Here is a 24,142-nt window from a genome sequence, read left to right as displayed (position 1 = left end):
GCTGGGCACAGTGGTGCATGCCAATAATACCAGTGACCTGGGAGACTGAGGTAGGAGAATTGCAAGTTTGAGACCAGCCAAAGCAATTTAGAAAGGTCCTACTCAACTTAGTAAGACAATGTCTCAAAATTATATATATATATATATATATATATATATATATATTTAAAAAGGGCTCAGGATGTAACAAAGCAACCCCGTTCAATCCCCAATAGCAAAAAAAAAGTAATTGCATTATGAATGCAATTTCTATGTAAATATACTTTCTGTGTAGACACTGGGATTACAGACATGTATAAATGAGGACACTGGGGATCTTGTCCCTGATGAAAGCAAAATATAAAAGCATGTGTTACCCTGCATTATCAATTTAGGTACCTAATGAGTAGTATAAAGAGAAAATATCACAGAAACTAAGATGAATGGGTAATTTTCAAGATTGGGCAGGCTTAATAGGAGCCTATGAGAGTAAAGTTTGTTTCAAGATTTAAAACAAAGGTTGGTCTTTCAGCAGAGAGATAGCATGGACAGACATAGTGCTGAAATGTGCATAGTTATGTGTTCAGAAATAGTTTAAGTAGAGCTAAAGTTTTGTGAAGACAAATGCTGTGAGATAAGGTATTTTGTATAGTCAGGGACTAAGCTGGAAAGTGCTCTACCACTGAGCTACAGTGGTAGACAACAGAGTTTGAACTTCATCCTTCCTGGGAATAATTTAATGATTTTGATCAGATGAGGCTACATATATAATTCTGTGTTTTAGGAAGAAAAGCCTGGAAAAAATAGAATGATTTAGAATAGAATAAGGAGAGAATAAAGGCAGGGACTCGAAGGGTAGTATATATGAGGAAAATAGTTCAGTATAAATGTACTGTGTGTTACAGATCATGGGGAAAGTTATAGGACTATACCCCAATAGGAAAGAGAATGAGATAATCAAGAAAAGAATAACAGACCTGTGGCCAGCCAGTTACAGGATATCCTGATAACAGAATTTAGGCCCTTCTGTTCATGGCATGTCCCTGCACTGGCCCTCCAGCAGGTTCAGCTGTCTTCCAGAGGTTCTGAGGCCACACCTGTAATTCATCCTCATAGGTCCAACAATAGCTGCTTGGAGCCATCTATGGTAGTAGCTGTGATTTCTTTGGAAACATAGTTCTATACCTTCCTACTAAAGACAGTCATCCCTTTAACAGAGGAAAAATTACTTTGGTTCAATATTTAAGCCATAAAGGAAATTCCTGTTTGAGGCAAAATTTTATTCTGAATGTCATTTTATCAGTATTAATGTCTGGTTTTTAAAGTAATTTTCAGTTTTGATTAGGTGGGAAGAGTTTTTAAAGGACATAGAATTCATTTACCTAAAGTTGAGGAGAAGCAGCAAGAAATAACAGAGGGCTGGGGCTATAGCTCAGTGGTAGAGCACTTGCCTATCATGTGTGAGGGTCTGGGTTTGATCCTCAGCACATAAAATAACTAAATTAAATAAAGATCTATCTACAACTAAAAAAATTACATATTAAAAAATAGCAGAAAACATCCTTAGATCTTCTATGTTTGTTTTAAAAAATTGGCTCTATAAACCATGAGAAGAGGAAGAGATGAGGCAAACTATAATCTTGATATTTTGGTCATATATTTGCAAAAGTATTAATTTCTATCTCATGAAATTCTACATACTTTTTTCTTTTGGGTAGCAGGATTTGAGCCCAGAGGTGCTCAACCACTAAGCCTCAACCCCAGTCCTTTTATTTATTTATTTATTTAAAAATTTTGAGATGGTGTCTTGCTAAGTTGCTTAGGGTCTTGCTAAGTTGCTGAGGCTGGCTTTGGAACTCACGATCCTCCTGCCTCAGCCTCCCAAGTTGCTGGATTACAGGAGTGCACCATTGTGTCTAGCTAAAATTCTACATATTTTTAAACAAAATGTGTTGGGTAAAGTATCAAGTTGTTAGGGCATCTTTTAGCGACACTATTAATTCTGTACTAGAATTTCTATATATGTGAGACTAATGATTGTATTGAGACATTCTATGTATGTGTGGGGCTTTTATATGTGTATAAATAGGAAATCTATGCAGGTGGGCTACTGATTGGTTGTATTGAGAGCATAAGTAGTCCATTTATTACCCTCTGTCTACAGCTTCTAGGTTTCTATGCAATGAAAACAGGCCCTTCTAAAATAGTTTCTCTAGCTGAATAAGATTTTTGGAAGAATTTCCAAATATTAACTGAATAAAATGAAAATATGGTATGCAATAACTTTACATTTTTAAATTTTTTTCATTCCAGGAATCTTTAAAAATATTATAAGTAAGACTAATGAAAAGGAAGAGGCCATTATTTTAGAAATTCAGTCTGATATATTACTTATCTTATCTGGACTTTGTGAACACCATATTCAAAGGAAGGTATGTATCCTATAAATCAAAATTTTGTTGAGATCTCCCAATCATATGAATTCTTTAAAATATTTTTCTTTTTTTAATATTTTGGTTTAATTTAGTATTCTTCTTTATAATTAATTACAAACAATATAATATACAGATTTTAAATATATTTCATTAGGTTTATTTCTAATACTCTAATTCAAACATTTAATATTTCCATCTCCCTATAAAAATTGCTTATCCCTTTAGTAGCCATCCCCCTCATGCACCTCCATACAACCAGTGTTCTGATTTATATCCCTGTATATCGGTTTCATTTATTCTTTAACTTTATAGGAGTGGCATCACACAGTATTTACTTTTTTATGTCTGCTTTCTGTCATCCCAAAGAAATAACATATATATTTCTGAAATATATACATATTGTTTAATATATCAGTAGTTCATTTCTTTTTATTACAGAATAATATCCTATTATATGAATATATCTAAACCTTTTTATTTATTACCTTATTGATAGAAACTTGGGTTGTTTCCTTTGGGGCATCATGAATAAAGCTTTAATGAAAAGTCTTAAATGAGTCTTTTTTGTGCATATAATTCTTTCATTTTTCTTGAGTAAATACGTAGCAGTAAAATTGATAAACATAATGTTGTATCTTTATCATTATAAGAAACTGCCAATTTTCTACAGAGAACTGTTTTGTTATACATGTTATTTGGAAGTTTGAATTAGGTTCATACCTCAAACCAAAAGTTAGAATAGGAGCTTGATTTCCTTTGATCTCTTTTAGCTACACAATAAATTCTGAGTTTTAGAACTTGACAGCTTAAATAACAATAGATGAAACTAAAAATATAAAAATCAAAAATTATGAAGGTTTAGATAGAGTGATTTTAGGAAGAGGCAACAGAAATAGTGAATGTAATTTTAGCTCCAAACCTTGATTCTCCAAACCTGTATTCTTATGCCTATACCATGTGCCTATACTCTTTTAGAAACAGACTCATAGTCTTGCTTATGAATAGAATAGAACAAGGTAATGAGAAAAGTAATTGGTAAAGGAAAACTATTAAATGGTAGTAATTTTATATACATTATTAAAGATTTAACTACTATTTATATAGTAATTTTTCTGTTGGGAGCATTTTAAAATCTTCTATGATAGTTATTACTATCTAGTATTCATCTGAGTTCTAGACAGCTCTCAAGGAGAGCACCCCATAGTTTATTTTTTATTTTTATTTTTTTTTAGAGAGAGTGAGAGAGGAGAGAGAGAGAGAATTTTTTTTTAATATTTATTTCTTAGTTCTCGGCGGACACAACATCTTTGTTGGTATGTGGTGCTGAGGATCGAACCCGGGCCGCACGCATGCCAGGCGAGCGCGCTACCGCTTGAGCCACATCCCCAGCCCCCCACCATGGTTTATTTTTATAAAAAGAGGAGAGAATAAAAAATATAAAGGGATATTAAATTGGTATGTTGATTAATATCCTCTCTTAAAATGATTTAGAATAATCTGTCTTAAATTCCTGAGAACAAATGAGTATAATTTTTTAATCATATTAAATATACTATTTTCCAAACAGTGTTGCTAACAATATTTACATGATAAAAAGTAATTTCAGGGGACAGGGTGAAGTTGGGAGGAAGAGATCACATTTTTATTTCAAGAAATAATTTTTAACAAATTTCTTAAATAGGAAATTTTTGGAACTGAAGGAGTAGATATAGTTCTTCATGTAATGAAAACAGACCCCAAGAAGATACAGAGTGGATTAGGCTATAATGTGCTTCTTTTTAGTACATTGGACAGCATTTGGTAAGTATTACTATAATCAAGTTAGGTAGAATCACAGTATAAGAAAATTAAATCTATAGCTATATACAACAATTTTCTTTCCTTAAAACCACACCCCACACACTTCAGATAGAGCCCTAATATCCAGAGTATACAAAGAACTCAAAAAATTAGATAATAAGATAACAAATAACCCAATCAACAAATGGGCCAAGGACCTGAACAGACACTTCTCAGAGGAGGACATACAATCAATCAACAAGTACATGAAAAAATGCTCAACATCGCTAGCAGTCAGAGAAATGCAAATCAAAACCACCCTAAGATACCATCTCACTCCAGTAAGATTGGCAGCCATTAAGAAGTCCAACAACAACAAGTGCTGGCGAGGATGCGGGGAAATGGGTACACTTGTTCATTGTTGGTGGGACTGCAAAATGGTGCAGCCAATTTGGAAAGCAGTATGGAGATTCCTTGGAAAGCTGGGAATGGAACCACCATTTGACCCAGCTATTCCCCTACTCGGTCTATTCCCTAAAGACCTAACAAGAGCATGCTACAGGGACACTGCTATATCGATGTTCATAGCAGCACAATTCACGATAGCAAGATTGTGGAACCAACCTAGAAGCCCTTCAATAGATGAATGGATTAAAAAAATGTGGCATTTATACACAATGGAGTATTACTCTGCAATAAGAAATGACAAAATCATAGAATTTGGAGGGAAATGGATGGCATTAGAGCAGATTATGCTAAGTGAAGCTAGCCAATCCTTAAAAAACAAATGTCAAATGTCTGCTTTGATATAAGGGGAGTAACCAAGGACAGGGTAGAGACGAAGAGCTGGAGAAGAAGAATAACATTAAACAGGGATGATAGGCGGGAGGGAAAGTGAGAGTTAAGGGAAATTGCATGGAATTGGAAGGTGAGCCTCAGGGTTATACACAATTACATATAAGAGGAAAGGAGGAGTAGGAGGAAAATTATAGAAGTGGAAGAAACGATTTATAGTAGAGGGGGTGGAAAGAGAGAAGGGGAGGGGAGGGGAGGGGAGGGGTGAAGGGACAGTGGAGAATGGGATAGACAGCAGAATACATCAGTCACTAGAAAGGCAATTTGTAAATCAATGGAAATGTAACTGATGTGACACAGCAATCTGTATACGGGGTAAAAATGGGAGTTCATAACACACTCGAATCAATCTGTGAAATATGGTATATTAAGAACAACCAACAATAAAATAATAAAAAAAAAAACCACACCACACAGATATCTTATGCTATGCCTTTTTCTTTAAGATAGTCCAAAAATCACACCAATATCTTTTGGAAAGTAATCTCATTCATCACTCAAACAGTAAACCACTTTTTTATCTAAAATTAAATCCTTGTTTTTCTGATTTAAACCCACTCCACATTGGCCTAGTCTAAAAAAAGCAGAATGATTCACTGTTATTTATACAACATTATTCTTATATCTTGCCTCTATTTTTAGCCTCTCTGTTTATTCTAGTGGTCAGTAGTGTGTTAGTATTTTTTGATCCTTTGCATTTAGATATTGTCTAAGTTGTTCAGAGAAACAGAATCAATAGAATAATATAAAAGAGATTTGTTTTAAGGAATTGGCTCACATAATTATGAAAGCTGAAAAGTCCCAAGCTGGGGGAGAATGTCTGCAAGCTGGAGACCCAGGAGAGCTGGTGTGTAGTTCTGTTTGGTGATTGAAGACCTGAGGACCAAGAGAGCCAATGTTCTAGGTTCCAGTCATAAAGCTTGCCAGGCTTAGGCCCTGACTTAGGCCCTGGCTCCTCCCTAAGAGGAGCAAGTTTTTAGTTTGAGTCTCAGGGTTTATGTGCCAACTCAACAGTCAGGCAGAGGAGTTCCCATTTACTCACACTTTGTATTTTATGTAGGTTTTTGATTAATTGATAAAGATACACATTAGGAGGGACATCTGCTTTATTCATGCTACTTGAACTTTTTATCTCATTCATAATCACCCTCACAAACTAACTGGCTAAATGTCTGGCCATCGCAGAGGTGATAAATAAAACCTACTGCTTAAATGGAAGAGGTCAAGTTCTTGGCATTTGGGGCATCAGCTCCCCTACCTTACCCCCAACAACATCATCATGAAATAAGCAGTAGAAACAGGGTCCCCTATGTTCAAGAGGGGGCCAGAGTTAGGAAGGGGACACAGGGAGGTGATCCCAGCAAGCTTGCAATGCCCGAGAGGAGCGGAGGTTAGTCTTTGTTACTATTGACCACCACCACCACTGGCACCAGCAGATTATTCAGCCCATATTCCCCACTGAAGAAAGCTATAAAAATAGCCCTGGAGGAGAACTTTAAGAACGAGTCATTTCATGAAAGCAAAAGAGAATGTTGCACTTGCAGAAAAGAAATAGGCAGTTATAAAGAAGAAATGATTGTTTTTGGTTTTAAGAAGTAGTTGAAATTAAACTACATTCATATGGATTCTTCAAAGTTCTATTTTTAAGTAAAAGTATTAACTATTTGATTTAGGGAATGAAGAAAAATATTAAATATTCTTTGAAAATGCTTTGATAGAAAGTTCTACAAATTGGAATTTAATAATAAATTTTTATCAAATGAATTGCTTTTAATTTAAGGTGCTGCATTTTGGGATGTTATTCTTCAGAAGATTACTTTCTTGAAAAGGAAGGTATTTTTCTCCTTTTGGATGTATTGGCAGTAAGTATGGTTACAACAACTGTAAAACAAATATTAAATATGTCTTTATTGATTTTTTCCCAAACCAAATACCACAGAACACTATTTTGTAAAGAAACATACCCCCAAATTATATTCAATACATTGTTTTTAAACAGAAACCTTCCTGTAGATTCATAAAGCACTATCATATTAAAGCTTCTGAAAATGTCTCCAGTTAAGAAATCAGTTTACTTAGATTAGTATTCCCAAATACATATAAGCAGAAAATTTATTTCTTTGCACACCATCCACCTGCTGAGAAACAATATGTAAAAAGTTAGACTCTTATCAAAATTTAGTCTTTTATCAATAACTTCTAGCTTTTCTCATAGTATTATATTTAAGAGCCACAAGACAAAGATAAGAGTTGTTATTGTTGTTGTTGTTGCTACTGCTGCTGCTGCTGCTTTTGTTGCAATGCTGGGGAATCAAACCCGAGTGCTGTGTAGTTAGGAGGTGATATGAGGAAGTCTGATGTGTCACAAACCACCATTTTGCAGGATGAGCAGGAGTGAGCATAGTAAACCTTCCTTCCAGTAAATAGTCACCATCAAGCCATCAAGCAACTGTGAAGAATATAAACCTAAATCCTAGATTCATTTTAAATGGGGTTCATAGTCAAAATGATATAGGAGGAAAATTACAATTCTATTTAGAGAAATTTTGAGAGAGAGTCTCATGTAGAATTCTAGCAATGTCATTATCTATGATTGTCACCATTCTTGATTTTATTAGTAGTATAATAAACCTACTTTGATTAAAACAAACATGCTAGAATTATTTGTGACCTTTCATGACCCTAAAAGAAAATTGGCTAATAATTCCATTTTTATGTCTTTATAAAATAAGGATAACAATCAGCACAGTATTGGAAGGCTTAAATGAGTTATATTGTGTATATGTGTGTGCCCATGCATATTCTAGTGAATGTGCCTGCATATATGCATATACATAAATACATTGGCTAAAACAGTTCCTGACACATATTATTGCTATTTGTTTGCTATTATAAATATTATTAGATTTTATTTAATGTGCATTGAACCAATAAAGTTCATTACAAATAATAAATATTATTTAATTTTTATTTCAACTTCAACCTTTGACATTGCCTTTCTCCTGAAAATGAAGTATAAGAAATTAAAAAAAAAAGAATGCTGTTAAGGGTTCTGCTTGATGCAGTTCTGCTAAAATATTTATTCAGTGTGTAATAATAATAACTAATAATGTTTAAATATTATTGAGAGCTTATCGTGTGCCAAGCAGTCTCATATAACTCATAATAACCTTTGCAGGTAATATTATTATCTTTTTAAAATGAAAACTAATTATGTTGCAAACTCAAAACAAGTTATATTTCCTTTTCTCTATTCTGCTAGCAGAATTCTGTAAAGTTAATCAACACAAAATAGGGAGCCAGGTACGGTGGCATACGCCTGTAATCCCAGCGGTTTGGGAGGCTTAGGCAGGAGTATCAACAAGTTCAAAGCCAGCCTCAGCAATTTAGCAAGGCCCTAAGCAACTCAGTGACACCCAGTCTCTAAATAAAATACAAAAAGGGCTAGCATTGTGGTTCAGTGGCTAAACATCCCGGGTTCAATCCCTGGAACCAAAAACAAAGTCACATAGGAAAATTACTGTGTGGAGGCCATTGGTCTTAATGGAATTTTCTAACCTAAATGTTGCTATGAAATATGGTTGGTAACAAGAACATTTTCTCGAATGCTTAAATACACTTTTTATGGATACAATTGTTAAAATACAAAGTTATATCACATTTTTTATTTTCAGATTTTTTACCTAGTTACCATCAGTTGTTCTCTTGATAACAAAGAGATTATCACTAATAATAAATCTTTTTAAAGCTTAATAAAGCATGTAAAATGGAAAGATCATGTAATTGCAGTGGACCATGTCACTGCTGACCTTGCTTCACTTTAAATGAACATCTTCACTTATTTTTTGACACTCTCCCTTTTCCAGTTCAATCAAATTAATACATTTTTGGCCATGACATGTGATTATGGCTACTTCAGAATAATAGTAAATCTTTTTTTCTTTTTATCTTTTTCAATTTCTAATATTTGAAAACACTCATTAAAATAGGTATCTCTTAACAGGAAATTGAGTTGAAAAGGAACTTAAAAGTGTTTTATCTTTTTTAATTAAGGCAATCATTCTTAATATTTATTGCAATGTTTTATCTTTTCTATTTCCTTACCACAGTTAAACCAAAAAAAATTTTGTAACCTAATACTTGGAATAATGGTTGAATTTTGTGATAATCCCAAAACTTCGGCTCATGTCAATGCTTGGCGAGGGAAGAAGGATCAGACAGCTGCTAGTCTTTTAATTAAATTGTGGAGAAAGGAAGAAAAAGAACTAGGAGTAAAACGAGATAAAAATGGGAAGATCATTGGTAAGTGTTTTGTAATTGTTAGAAGAAGCAATTAGATGTATATTTTTAAAAAGGGATCTTTAAAAGGTATAGTGAAATATGAGGACTTACACACTTTCTAAAGTTCTTTTCGCAAGTATTTAAAGAAATTGCTATTCTAAATTCTGAATGATTGGAATAAAGGCAAGTAAACTAGTAGGAGGTTCATATATTTATAGAATTTTTTTTAAAAAATGGTATTTCCATACCTAAAATTGATCTTTAAAATACTTAAAAGAGATTCCCAAAAGCCAAGTGAATTTTTAAAACTATCAACACACAATGTATTTATGCACCTATTGGTTTTTTTTAATTTGTTTTACTTAGTTACACATGACAGTACAATGATCTTGACATATCATACCTTTGAATCAGATGGGATATAATTTCTCATTTTTCTGAGTGTACAGGTTACAGAATTACATTGGTCATGCAGTCATGTATATACCCACATCAGTAAGTCTAAAATAACCATGTCTTTCAGTATATGTTTTCAAATTTGCCATGATTTAATAAACTTATCATCTTATATTAGGCAGTCTCTAAAATAAAAGAGATCATAAGAAAAAAAAGTAAAAAAGATTGATTTTTGCTCATAATTATAACATACAGTCTGTTTTTTTCAAGAAGATTAGTTCATCAAATGCATGTGAAAAAACTAAAGAAATAAATTATCCATTGTGTAAAAAAAACAAAAAAAAACAAAAAATGGTATTTAACTATATTTTCTTTAACATTACTTCCTAAAGAAGCTTATCTAGGTTCTCTGATTTTTTTAATACTTTTCTTTTTTTAGTTGTAGTTGGACAGAATACCTTTATTTTATTTATTTATTTTTATGTGGTGCTGAGGATCTAACCCAGTGCCTTGCATGTGCTAGGTGAGCTGTCTACTGCTGAGCCCCAAACCCAGCCCTGGGTTCTCTGATTTTACAAATAGATCCAGTAATATTTTATTTACCAATAAAATTTGGGGATATAAGTAGTGTCTGAAAACAATCTTTGTAGCATTTTGTACTCTAAAGTTTATACAATTTACTTTTTATGTGAAGAAATTATTTTCTAAATGAAAATAAATGTTCAAAGTTTTAATTACTATACTTTAATGATGAGGTTAACAGCATCAGAATTTACAATTCATTTATATTCTCTAACGCTATATTATAACTTTTAATACTTTTAGTTTCTAACTATAGTTTTGTCAAAACTGTTAGTAATGTTTTATTGTTTAATATTTTTAGTTATAGATGAACACAATGCCTTTATTTTATGTATTTTTATGTGGTGCTGAGAATCAGACCCAGTGCCTCACAGGTGCTAGGCAAGCACTCTACCACTGAGCCACTACCCCAGCCCCTATTGCTTATTTGTTTATTTTTTAAAATTTTTTTTAGTTGTACATGGGCACAATACCTTTATTTTGTTTATTTATTTTTTTATGTGGTGCTAAGGATCAAATTCAGTGCCTCACACAAACTAGGCAAGCGCTCTGAGCCACAACCCCAGGCCCCTATTGTTTATTTTTAGGTGATAATATTTCCACTTCTGGTGATTTCTATCTTTGACCCATTTTTGTTATTTGAGTTTTGATCTATAACATCATAAAATAAAATTTATATTTACAACAAAGTATTAGAAACCAAAAATGAAATCGTTTACATCATCATTAATCTGATATTCAGTTTCTGGATCTCAAAATTTTCCAAGTTATTTACATAAAAATTTCACTTTTAAAAAGGAATTATGTAAAGTTTATGTATTTCACATAAATAATACAAATAGAAGGTTTATGTTTTGTCACAGAGTAGGGAAGAAATTACTGATTGTGCTTTAAAAAAAGTAACTAAGTGTAATCACTATAGTATTTTTATATATTTTATGTTGGTTAGATCAAAGTCTCAAGAATTTATTTACAATTTTTTTTTATTTCATGGTTTCCAATTATTAGATACAAAGAAACCTCTATTTACTAGTTTTCAAGAAGAGCAAAAAATCATGCCACTGCCCGCCAACTGCCCATCAGTTGCAGTTATGGATATTGCAGAGAATATCAGAGCAAAAATTTATGCTGTGTTGGGCAAACTAGGTAAGAAGCTGTTCCTCAAATTTGCAAGAACCTTTCTGTTATACTGAGTGTGACTGCACATAGATTTTGCTTTGGAACTCATTTTTCAAAATTCCCTTTAACACAAATGCATGCATGTTCCATTGTTACCTCAATGCCTAGGCTCCAACACTGAACAAATAAATCAGAATTTCTGGATGTGGGACCCCCAGCATTAAAAATTTTAATTTTAAATTTTCCCAGGCAATTCCAGTGTGTAGCCTGGATTAAGGGCTTAGTCTAGATGATTAGGCTTAAACATTAGCATTCAGAATCATCTAAGTTGTTTTTTTTAAAGTCTTTGCTTCTTGTTAAGGAAGATGTCTTCACTCTTCAGCTTCTGAAAGTAAACTATCATTGTCTGACCACAAAACAGAAAGAATAATTTCTCTGCTAATGACTAGGATCACCTGGCAGAGGTCATGTTGTAGGAGGAACTGACACAGGAAAAACTTTTTTAGGAAATCAAACGTAAATGTTTGCATTCGTTTTTATGACACATATATGCATCTTGAAGTCACTTGCTCTGTTGAAGTAATTTTCTATTTATAAACTTTGTTTAGATTTTGAAAATTTACCTGGCCTATCTGCTGAAGATTTTGTCACTCTCTGTATCATACATAGATACCTTGATTTCAAAGTAAGTACTGTTTTAATAACTGTTATTAAAATGTGTGTTTGTTATGTCAAAAAATAAATTGGGAAATAAAATATCTATACATAGCTGTGAGCAGTCATCTCTGCTGGGTTTTTTTTTATTTCCTGTTTTGCATCTGATACTGTTGAAACATATCATTAGTTATTTCCCTCAAGGGATGAAATTTCATGGAACTATTAGCTTATAAAAGAAGATGGATATTACTGACATAGAGCTATTCAAAAGCCTGACAGAAGTTTACTAATATAATTTCTTCTCTTTGAAGAGCATTAGGATTAATAAGTTATTACTTATTAATGCTTGTCAAAGTATTCATTTATTATTAGCTTATATCATGACCAAATCTCAAAAGATATTAGGATGCTTATTTTACTGGTTATATTTTAATCAGTCAATAAATGTTTTTGAAGTTTGAAAAAAATCTTATTAAGTAAACATTTGCCTTATACTGATATTATTAGTACTATATGCTAATGTAGTTGGTTTTGCATTGTTTTTTGGTAACTGTGAATGAACCCAGCATCTTGTGCACTAAGCTACATTCCAGTGCTTTCATTTTATTTTTTTTTTTAATTTTTGAAACATAGTTTCTCTAATTTGCCCAGGCTGATCTTGAACTTTCGATCCTCCTGCATGAGCCTTCTAAGTAGCTGGGATTGCAAGTGTGCACCACTGCACCCAGCAGTATTATGTATTGAATGTTGTGAATTAATAAATCCGTATCTTAAAATGAAAGTAAAACTGAATTGTATTCCTATCTTAGATACATAAGTTTTATTCTAGTTTTAAATATATTGAAGCACATTAATTTCTAAACAACACAGAATATGAGATGGAGCTTTGGGCATATGGAGCCACATAATTAAAAGTCTAAGATTCAGTTATACTTTACTTTAGTGAGGAGGTGAGGGGCAGGGCCCAATTCCTCAAGTTGAATCTGCTCTAGTGTCCCAGAAGTCCCCAGATTGTTCCTATAAGTTCAGCTTGACCTAGCCTTCAGTTCAGGGTTTTAGGGAGGAAAGCAGCAATAATTTAAATAGATGAGAATAAGTCATCAGTTTCTGCAGCTGTGAAAACAAAATAATTATAAGCCATAAGTGGTGCAGCCCATTCCATGAACACATTGAATCATAAAAAATATTTGGTAAACTACTTCTGAGTACTCAAACATAACTGGTGCCCTGAATCATTCCCAAAGCACTTAACTTATTCCCCAGAGGTAAGTTAGGGAAAGCTTAAGGGTTAGCAAAATAGGAGTGAACATCCACATAAAGGGTTACCTAAAATTATATCATTTATTTTTGGTTAATTTAACTCTGTTAAACTTTGTTACAACAGATTGGGGAAATATGGAATGAAATATATGAAGAAATAAAATTAGAAAAGTTAAGACCTGTCACTGCAGATAAAAAAATTTTGGAAGGTATTACAACAGCATCAGAAAATATTGGAAAGATGGTGGTTTCTCTGCAAAATGAGATGATTGAAAGCCAAGCACGCCAAGATGCACAAAGTGAACAAAAAGTATATGCAAAAGTAAGCCACAATACCATTGAGGCACAACATATTAATTTCAATGTATAAACTAGAGGAAGTTATTCCTAGGATACATACTTACTGTGATTGTTTTAGCCTTTTTTTTCCTCATAGTTATTTTCAGTGTCTTTGTTCTTAAAAGAAATCATGGACTTAAGAGTTTTAGATCCAATTACTATTTTAATGACATTTTATGGATAATTAACATAATTTGATTTATACATTTTTAAAAGGCAAAGAGATATCTGAAACAATTTCATTTTTGAAGTGCTGAACAAGGTTACAAAGATTGTGGCCTATGTAAATGAATACATTTAACAAATTCTATCTGATAGTTTATCTGTAACTTGTGTTGGCCCTATCTCTCATTCTGATAGGCCCTTAATGGTATGCCAACTATCAGTTTATCAGTCCATCAGCTTCACCTTCACTACAGTGCAGAATGCTTGCTATGAGCATTCATGCTGTAAATCCTGAGGTATACTGTTCTCTGACTCAATCAGAAAAGACTTGTCAGAAAAATAGCCACTTTTCCAAAAACTGAACACATCATGTGTTTTTGAGCAAGTAAGTGATTATTTAAATTAAATTATTCACAGATACAAAGATGATGTAGATTCCCCACTTTTCTTTGTGATCCTTTGTAGCTACAATTAAATATTTGAAATTCTTAAGGTGATTTCCAAAGTGTTTTCTATTGCCTGCCCTTTCCATGTAGCCTATTAAATGTTAACATCTACAGCTGTAGGAACTCTGTATGGGTTCGTCTTTAAATTCCATTCCATTTTATACAACCAATTGCTTGAAAGTTTTGTTTGCTGGGAGTTTTTTGTTTGTTTCACTTTTTTGCATAAATGCTGCCATTTAACCCATTTATTTTCTCTGAAATGGAGCAGCAGAATTGGAATTTATTTATGTCACCTATTTATCATTACTTCTTTCAAACAGAAGAATATTTGCTATATTAACTAAATGTTGTTGACTTACTGATTATTATTGACTTATTATCATAGTTCTGATCCCATTTTTTAGCAGTTATTTAATTAACCATTCTTAGGTTCATAATTTAATCTCTTTTTTTCTTTCTTTTTTTTTTTTTTTTTTTTTTTGGTACCAGGGATTAAACCCAGGGGTGCTTAACTAGTGATCCACATCCCCAGCTGTTTTTATTTTTTATTTTGAGACAGGGCCTTACTAAGTTACTTAGGGCCTTGCTAAATTCTAAGGCTGGTTTTGAACTTGTGATCCTCCTACCTCAGCCTCCTAAATTGCTGGGATTACAAGTATGCACCACCATGCCCAGCTCATAATTTAATCTTCATAGTATAATGTATAGCAACCAAGGACTTGTGTCCTCTGATTATATGTTCAATGAATAGCCTTTTGAGAACTATATACTTTGCAGTTGGTTAGTAGTTCCTTCCCTAGACTTCATTAACACAACAAACTCAGTGCTCTCGCAAAATTGCTTGTCTTGTTGCAGTCATATATTAAAAATAATTTCACCAATATATTTTTGACTAAACTAATTATCAGTGGCCAGCAGGAATTTCTTTATTTTCCCCTGTGAATTTGCTGTTAAATCATGTATTTAGTTGACTGTGGATTATAATCTATCTTCACAAATGGCAATCATCATCTCCTGGGCCTAGTCAAGTACGCAGGAAGGAGAGAAGGAAAGAGAAGAGGACAGGAGAACCAAGGAAGCCTAGGACATATAAAGAAGACAAACTGCTATGAGTCAGCACTAAATGATCCCGCTGAAACAACTGGTCAGCCCTTCTGAACCTACGGAGGCTAATGCCAACTGAGCCTTCATAGGCAGTGGCCACAGGATTGAAACGGGGCTTGGGAGAGCCAGTCAGAACCTACCCGTTGCATTGGTCACCCGGCAAAGGGAACGAACTGTCGCCATTTGCATGGGATACCACCATGGCAGAGAACTGACGTCACCAGACTGCGGCGGAGGAGAAAGCTTCATTGAAACCAGCGGCGACAGTGACTTCTTTCCTTCCCTTCTAATACCTTTCCTCCCAAGCATCAAATAAATTTATGGGAGTAAACAGTTACTCAGCAGTCTAACAGAACAAGAAGTAACATGAGCAACTTGAAAAGGCAAGGAAGAAAAGGAGTACAAACAATGCAGGACAGCCTAAATATTCAGGAGGACCTAGAGTCATCAGAAAAATGGTCAAATAAAGAACTTAAGAAATACCTTAGACAGATGGGATGGAACCTTAAAGAGGAGATGAGACAGCAAATTCAAACAGTGAAAGAACACATTGAGAATGAATTACATAAACAGATAAAAGAAGAAGTTAAGCATCTTTATCAGGAGATAGAGATTATTAAAAAAATCAAACAATAATTCTAGAAATGAAGGAAACGATAAACCAAATTAAAAACTCAATTGAGAGTATCACTAACAGAGTGGAGCAAGTAGAAGCCAGAACGTCAGATAATGAAGACAAAATATATCATCTTGAAAAGAGTCTAGCCAACTCAGAAAGGCTGGTAAAAAATCACGAGAAAAATATCCAAGAGATATGGGATAACATAAAAAAACCAAACTTAAGAGTCATCAGGATAGAGGAAGGTATAGAGACTCAAACCAAGGGAATGAGTAACCTGCTGAATGAAACAATTACAGAAAACTTTCCAGAAATAAAAAAGGAAACGGATATACAAATTGAAGATGCATACAGGACACCGAACATACAAAATCACAGTAGACCAATGCCAAGACACATTGTTATGAAGATATCCAATATACAGAACAAAGAGAAAATATTAAAAGCTACAAGAGAAAGGAGGCAGATTACATTCAGGGGTAAACCAATAAGGTTAACAACGGATTTTTCATCACAGATGCTGAAAGCAAGAAGGTCATGGAACAATGTATTTCAAACACTGAAAGACAATGGATGCCAACCAAGAATTCTGTATCCAGCAAAATTAAGGTTCAGGTATGACAATGAAATAAAAATCTTTCATGATAAACAACAGTTAAAAGAATTTGTAGCCAGAAAACCCTCATTGCAAAGCATCTTGAGCAAAACACTACACGAGGAAGAAATTAAAAACAATAACCAAAACCATCAGTGGGAAGTGCCTCGGTAAAGACAGAGGGTGAGGGGAAAGCTAATCATGGAGAAACAAACTAAATTTAAAAAAAAGATAAATAATCAAACATGGCTGGAAGTACAAACCATATATCAATAGTAACTCTAAACATTAATGACTTAAACTCTCCAATAAAGCGACATAGGCTGGTAACATGGATTAAAAAAACAAATCCAGCAATATGCTGCCTCCAGGAGACACATCTGATAGGAAAAGACATACACAGGCTGAAGGTGAAAGGTTGGGAAAAAATATACCATGCACATGGTCCTCGTAAGCAAGCAGGGGTGGCCATCCTCATATTGAATAAAATCAAGTTCAAGACTAAGTTAATCAAAAGGGATAAGGAAGGACATTATATACTGTTAAAAGGAACCATTCACCAACAAGACATAACAATTATCAATATTTATGCACCAAATAATGGTGCTGCGACGTTCATAAAACAAATTCTCCTCAAGTTCAAGAATCAAATAGACCACAACACAATAATTATGGGTGACTTCAATACACCTCTCTCACCATTGGACAGATCCTCCAAACAAAAGTTGAATAAAGAAACTATAAAACTCAATATCACAATCAATAACCTAGACTTAACTGACATATATAGAATATATCAACCATCATCAAGTGGATATACTATTTTCTCAGCAGCACATGCATCCTTCTCAAAAATAGACCATATATTATGCCATAGGGCAACCCTCAGTAAATATAAAGGGGTAGAGATAATACCATGCATTTTATCTGATCATAATGGAATGAAACTGGAAATCAATGATAAAAGAAGGAAGGAAAAATACTTCATCACATGGAAAATGACCAATATGTTACTGAATGATCAAAGGGTTACAGAACACATAAAGGAGGAAATCAAGAAATTCTTAGAGACAAATGAAAATACAGACACAACATATCGGAATCTATGGGACACAATGAAAGCAGTTTTAAGAGGGAAATTCATCGCCTGGAGGTCATTCCTCAAAAAAAGAAAAAACCAACAAATAAATGAGTACTCACACTTCATCTCAAAGCCCTAGAAAAGGAAGAGCAAAACAACAGCAAATGTAGCAGAAGGCAAGAAATAATTAAAATCAGAGTGGAAATCAATGAAATGGAAACAAAAGAAACTATTGAAAAAATTGACAAAACTAAAAGTTGGTTTTTCAAAAAAATAAATAAGATCGACAGACCCTTAGCCATGCTAACGAAGAGAAGAAGAGAGAGAACTCAAATTACTAACATACGGGATGAAAAAGGCAACATCACAACAGATACTACAGAAATACAGAAGATAATTAGGAATTATTTTGAAAACCTATATTCCAATAAAATAGAAGATAGTGAAGACATCGATAAATTTCTTAAGTCATATGATTTGCCCAGACTGAGTCAGGAGGATACACACAATTTGAACAGACCAATATCAATGGATGAAATAGAAGAAGCAATCAAAAGACTACCAACCAAGAAAAGCCCAGGACCAGATGGGTATACAGCGGAGTTTTATAAAACCTTTAGAGAACAATTAATACCAATAATTTTCAAGTTATTTCAGGAAATAGAAAAAGAGGGAGCTCTGCCAAATTCATTCTATGAGGCCAACATCACCCTGATTCCGAAACCATACAAAGACACCTCAAAGAAAGAAAACTACAGACCAATATTTCTAATGAACCTAGATGCAAAAATCCTCAAAAAAATTCTGGCGAATCGGATACAAAAACACATCAAAAAAATTGTGCACCATGACAAAGTAGGATTCATCCCTGGGATGCAAGGATGGTTCAATATACAGAAATCAATAAATGTTATTCACCACATCAATAGACTTAAAGATAAGAACCATATGATCATCTCGATAGACACAGAAAAAGCATTTGACAAAGTACAGCATCCCTTTATGTTCAAAACATTAGAAAAACTAGGGATAACAGGAACTTACCTCAACATTGTAAAAGCTATCTATTCTAAGCCTCAGGCTAGCATCATTCTGAATGGAGAAAAATTGAAGGCATTCACTCTAAAACCTGGAACAAGACAGGGATGCCCTCTATCACCACTTCTATTCAATATAGTTCTTGAAACACTGGCCAGAGCAATTAGACAGACGAAAGAAATTAAAGGCATAAAAATAGGAAAAGATGAACTTAAATTATCACTATTTGCGGATGACATGATTCTATACCTAGAAGACTCAAAAGGGTCTCCAAAAAAACTACTAGAACTAATAAATGAATTCAGGAAAGTGGCAGGATATAAAATCAACACGCATAAATCAAAGACATTTCTGTATACCAGCGACAAAACTTCTGAAATGGAAATGAGGAAAAACACCCCATTCACAATATCCTCAAAAAAAAATAAAATACTTGGGAATCAATCTCACCTAACAAAAGAGGTGAAAGATTTATACAATGAAAACTACAGAACCCTAAAGAGAGAAATAGAAGAAGATCTTAGAAGATGGGAAAATATACCCTGTTCCTGGATAGGCAGAACTAACATCATCAAAATGGCGATATTACCAAAAGTTCTCTATAGGTTTAATGCAATGCCAATCAAAATCCCAATGGCATTTCTTGTAGAAATAGATAAAGCAATCATGAAATTCATATGGAAAAATAAAAGACCCAGAATAGCAAAAGCAACTCTAAGCAGGAAGTGTGAATCAGGCGGTATAGTGATACCAGATTTCAAATTATGCTACAGAGCAATAATAACAAAAACAGCATGGTACTGGTATCAAAACAGGCGGGTGGACCAATGGTACAGAATAGAGGACACAGAGACTAATCCACAAAGTTACAACTATCTTATATTTGATAAAGGGGCTAAAAGCATGCAATGGAGGAAGGATAGCATCTTCAACAAATGGTGCTAGGAAAACTGGAAATCCATATGCAACAAAATGAAACTGAATCCCCTCCTCTCACCATGCACAAAAGTTAACTCAAAATGGATCAAGGAGCTTGATATCAAATCAGAGACTCTGCATCTGATAGAAGAAAAAGTTGGATCCGATCTACATATTGTGGGGTCAGACTCCAAATTCCTTAATAGGACACCCATAGCACAAGAGTTAATAACAAGAATCAACAAATGGGACTTACTTAAACTAAAAAGTTTTTTTCTCAGCAAGAGAAACAATAAGAGAGGTAAATAGGGAGCCTACATCCTGGGAACAAATTTTTACTCCTCACACTTCAGATAGAGCCCTAATATCCAGAGTATACAAAGAACTCAAAAAATTAGACAATAAGATAACAAATAACCCAATTAACAAATGGGCCAAGGACCTGAACAGACACTTCTCAGAGGAGGACATACAATCAATCAACAAGTACATGAAAAAATGCTCACCTTCTCTAGCCATCAGAGAAATGCAAATCAAAACCACCCTAAGATACCATCTCACTCCAGTAAGATTGGCAGCCATTATGAAGTCAAACAACAAGTGCTGGCAAGGATGTGGGGAAAAGGGTACTCTTGTACATTGCTGGTGGGACTGCAAATTGGTGCGGCCAATTTGGAAAGCAGTTTGAGATTCCTGGGAAAGCTGGGAATGGAACCACCATTTGACCCAGCTATTGCCCTTCTTGGACTATTCCCTGAAGATCTTAAAAGAGTGTACTACAGGGACACTGCCACATCTATGTTTATAGCAGCACAATTCACAATTATGTAAAAAGGTGGATGTGTAACCGATGTGATTCTGCAATCTGTATTTGGGGTAAAAATGGGAGTTCATAACCCACTTGAATCTAATGTATGAAATATGATATGCCAAGAGCTTTGTAATGTTTTAAACAACCAATAAAAAAATTAAAAACAAAAACAAATGGCAATCATGTAAAACAATCAATCTTGCTGATTATTTTTTATTTTGTTTTTAAAAAAAGCAATTTTGCATTACATTTCATGGAAAGCGGTTTAAACCTTAGCCATATATGAGTAAAAGATTTTTTTTCATTTTAAGAGTTTTGTTTTTAAAATTAAGTACTATGAATATTCTAATCCTTTTGCTAATGGGCCTTAAAATTTACTTTAGCAAAGGGTAGGTGCTTCCTTCCAAATAGATGCTTTCAAGCCCTTTGGTATTCTTTCATAGAAACTGAAACCCCCTTACCTTTTTCATTTCAGATACAAGCTACTCACAAGCAAAGAGACCTAGCTAATAAATCATGGGAAAATTTTCTGGCTAGAACATCAAATGCTAAAACACTAAAGGTAGGATTTTTAAGTTTTATCATGTATAGAACAAATAACCAACTCTTAAGAACAGAATTTTTTCAGAAGTGAATAGTTATTTACTTTTTCCTGGTTACCTTTCTATAGAATACCAACACTATTAGGTGCTTGTATGCATTTTAGCTTGAAACTGCCTTTTCACAGCTACAGGTGATGCTACTCTGAGTTTCATTTGGTTTAGCAGGGGGAATTAAGGGTGGTGTTCTTGGCCTTTGTAAAACCACTGATAGACAGGAATGAGCTGAAGAAATGTGCTCTACTTTCCATTCTGAACCTTCTTATTCAATTATTTCTTTTCCGTAAAAAGTTGAGTGAAGAACAGAAAAAGTAACTGTTCTGATTTACCCTCTTCGCAAAGAGCTTTTCCCCTCTGTGATTACCAAAAGAAACATATTACAGTTTAAATGGGAATTTGAGATAAATATCCCTTTGGAAAAAAATATGATAAGCTACTTTAACTAGAAACCAATCTAAAAATTTTACACTGCTAATTGTTCTCTTGACATTTGTGAGACGCACCATGCATTATAAAAATGTCTATTTTTTTCCTATATTTTTCATTAATATCTTTAATATACTTATATTTAGTGTCCTGGTTCTTCCTGTAGATATGAAATTGGTAAATATTTAGTTAATCCATGAAAATACAGGAAAAGTAAGATAGCAAAACATAAGTTAAAAATAAGATCTGAGTCCCAGATTATCCCCCTTTCACTGAAAGTTCTTCCAAACTTTACTTGAAAATATCCTCAAAACTGCTTGTATTTTTAAGAAGAGTTAATGACAAGAAACTCCTTTCCTGTTGATCATTTGTGACCTTATATCCTCACATTTCACCTGTCAGTACCTCTAATATTGAGCTTGAATGTAATTGCAACAAATTATATAATTTATATTATTCTGAATATTTGAAATTATTCTGAGTTATATTTATTCAACATATTTCGAAATGTGCATAGCTTGATATAAATTTAGTAAGTTATAAATTGTACTATTTAATAATAGCTTATTATATTATATCAAACTAAATCTTATTTCCTCAGGACATTTTTTTATTCCTTGGTTACATATGACCAGTACCTCTGGAAATAACCAGAGTGTTTTTTAGATGCATGGTGTTTTCTTCAATGCGCAAAGTATTCAACCCTCAGTAGTAACTGTCTTCTTGGTCTAAATGAGTAAATGTTGATCCCAGGGCCGCCTAATAAACATTCAAAGAGTTAAACAGAATTTAATGTACTTTGTGTCTTTATTATAACTACCATAGTTAATGCTTCAATAGCAATTAATAGCATTTTATTTCTAATTTAAAAATCTTCAGAAAGCAAAAAGGCTTCAGGAAAAGGCTATAGAATCCTCTAAATACAAAGGGCAACCACAAAACACAATACTTCATCGGACAGTTATTAAAGGCCTTAACACAACGGTAAGATTACTTTTATCCACTTCTTTTGCTTAATAGATATTAAATTTAGGGTCCCAAAATGTTATTTCTATGGAATCTTTCTTTTTCTTTTTTTTATCTTTTTTTTTTTCTGCTGTTCAAATGTTCACACCATTAAGGTACATTTCATTTATCTCCAAGTACTGGTTTAGAGCAGATCCAGCCCTCTTAGTTTCCTATGAAATTTCTACCAAAACTAGTCATTGTATATCTTTACATATTTTTGACAGGCAATGTGCAGTACTTACTTAGCCTGACAAGTAAATTCATGTCATATGCCACTGTTCCCGGTGACCTCATTTGGACATAATCTGCCACCAATTACAAAGCTCATGAGCAACAGAAGAATTCAAACCCACTTTTTCCAGCTCCAAAGCCATTATCTTTTCCACAATGTCATACTGCCTCCTAATTACTTATATTTACATTTTGTATCTTTTCCAAAGGATGACTGGGTTTTTCTTTTATTGAAAATTTTATAAACAGACTCTAGATATTTACCTTTTGCTTTTTTTAGGTGCCCTCTGGTGGGGTAGTAACAGTGGAAAGCACTCCTGTCCGATTACTCGGAGGACCTCTGGCTGATACAGATTTAGCTCTTAAAAAGCTGCCTATTCGCGGAGGAGCATTGCAGAGGGTGAAAGCAATTAAAATTGGGAATGGGCAAAACAAGAGTATTCCTTCCTAACATACTTAAGAGTCTATGAAATAAATTCTACTTCTAATTTTAGCTAAATATATCTTTATACACAAATGTAAAGCAAATATTTTAGAATAAATATTTTAGTATATTTATATGCTAAACAAATATTTTAATATAATTTATAGTATTTAGTAAAACACTCTATAAATAAAAATAAGGCCATATAATTTATTTTTATTGAAAACATCAGCATAATATCAGAAAAGTTATCATCAATTTCTTTGGAAAGACTGCTAATTCTCTTAACTTAAATTGTAAACATAGCTTACTAGGACTCTTGCTTGCATGTGAACTACTCTAAATAGTTGAGCCAAAAAAAAATTATGTAGGGTCTGTACCTATCAAATCTGGGAGTCATTTAGACTGCAAGCTTTTTTGGATCTAGGACTGACAGTGTATTTGTAGCATCATCTTCTAGCAACTCCTGGCTTACATTCTCTCAGGTTCGTATCCAGGGGAGAAGAATATATGTCTGTTTCTCAGCAATTTTCCACAACTGCTTCTGCATTCTGGGACCTTTGATTTGTCACATGTCCACTCTTGAACAATTTACTATAAATTTGATCAGATCTGAGTACAGCCTATCGCAGAGCCAGAAGTAGGCAGATACCATCAACATATATGGATAGAGTAGAGAATTTAGGTACTGTTATCAGAAGTGTATAGAAATACTGGGCAGCAACAAATATGTTGGTCAAAGTAACACAAGTTTTATCTGTTATAAAAAGCAAATGTTAGTTGTGAATCAAACAGTGAAAATAAAAATAAAAATACATACGGTTTTACTCTTAATTTGTAAATATGCAAATCAAAGTCTAATAGTCCTCCTCTTCTGTATTGGAGAAGGAAAAGATAGAGGGGAGTGTGTTCCTTCCTTTGATGGTGGAGTTATCTTATAAATAAATAAGTGGTAGATACCATAATGGTGGGCATAGAGCCAAGTATCCATGTCC

General features: G+C 33.6%; 1 protein-coding gene across 1 annotated transcript in view; it reads left to right on the top strand.

The window, feature by feature from the left end:
- The window catches only part of CFAP69 (cilia and flagella associated protein 69), a 69,559-nt gene extending 45,625 nt beyond the window's left edge, over positions 1-23,934 (top strand). The window contains exons 14-23 of the mRNA XM_081288163.1: positions 2,293-2,411; positions 4,096-4,214; positions 6,829-6,910; positions 9,158-9,350; positions 11,316-11,453; positions 12,035-12,111; positions 13,468-13,665; positions 20,935-21,021; positions 22,364-22,468; positions 23,004-23,934. Of these exons, the coding sequence (XP_081144289.1) occupies positions 2,293-2,411; positions 4,096-4,214; positions 6,829-6,910; positions 9,158-9,350; positions 11,316-11,453; positions 12,035-12,111; positions 13,468-13,665; positions 20,935-21,021; positions 22,364-22,468; positions 23,004-23,174 (1,289 nt within the window). The 3' untranslated portion in view covers positions 23,175-23,934. The remainder of the gene's footprint in view (positions 1-2,292; positions 2,412-4,095; positions 4,215-6,828; positions 6,911-9,157; positions 9,351-11,315; positions 11,454-12,034; positions 12,112-13,467; positions 13,666-20,934; positions 21,022-22,363; positions 22,469-23,003) is intronic.
- Positions 23,935-24,142: the final 208 nt, after the last annotated feature.

The sequence above is a fragment of the Spermophilus citellus genome (assembly GCF_964194105.1).
Source record: "Spermophilus citellus genome assembly, chromosome: 3".
Lineage (NCBI taxonomy): Eukaryota > Metazoa > Chordata > Mammalia > Rodentia > Sciuridae > Spermophilus > Spermophilus citellus.
The sequence above is the reverse complement of the archived record's forward strand: the minus strand, read 5'-3'. Positions and strand labels throughout refer to the sequence as shown.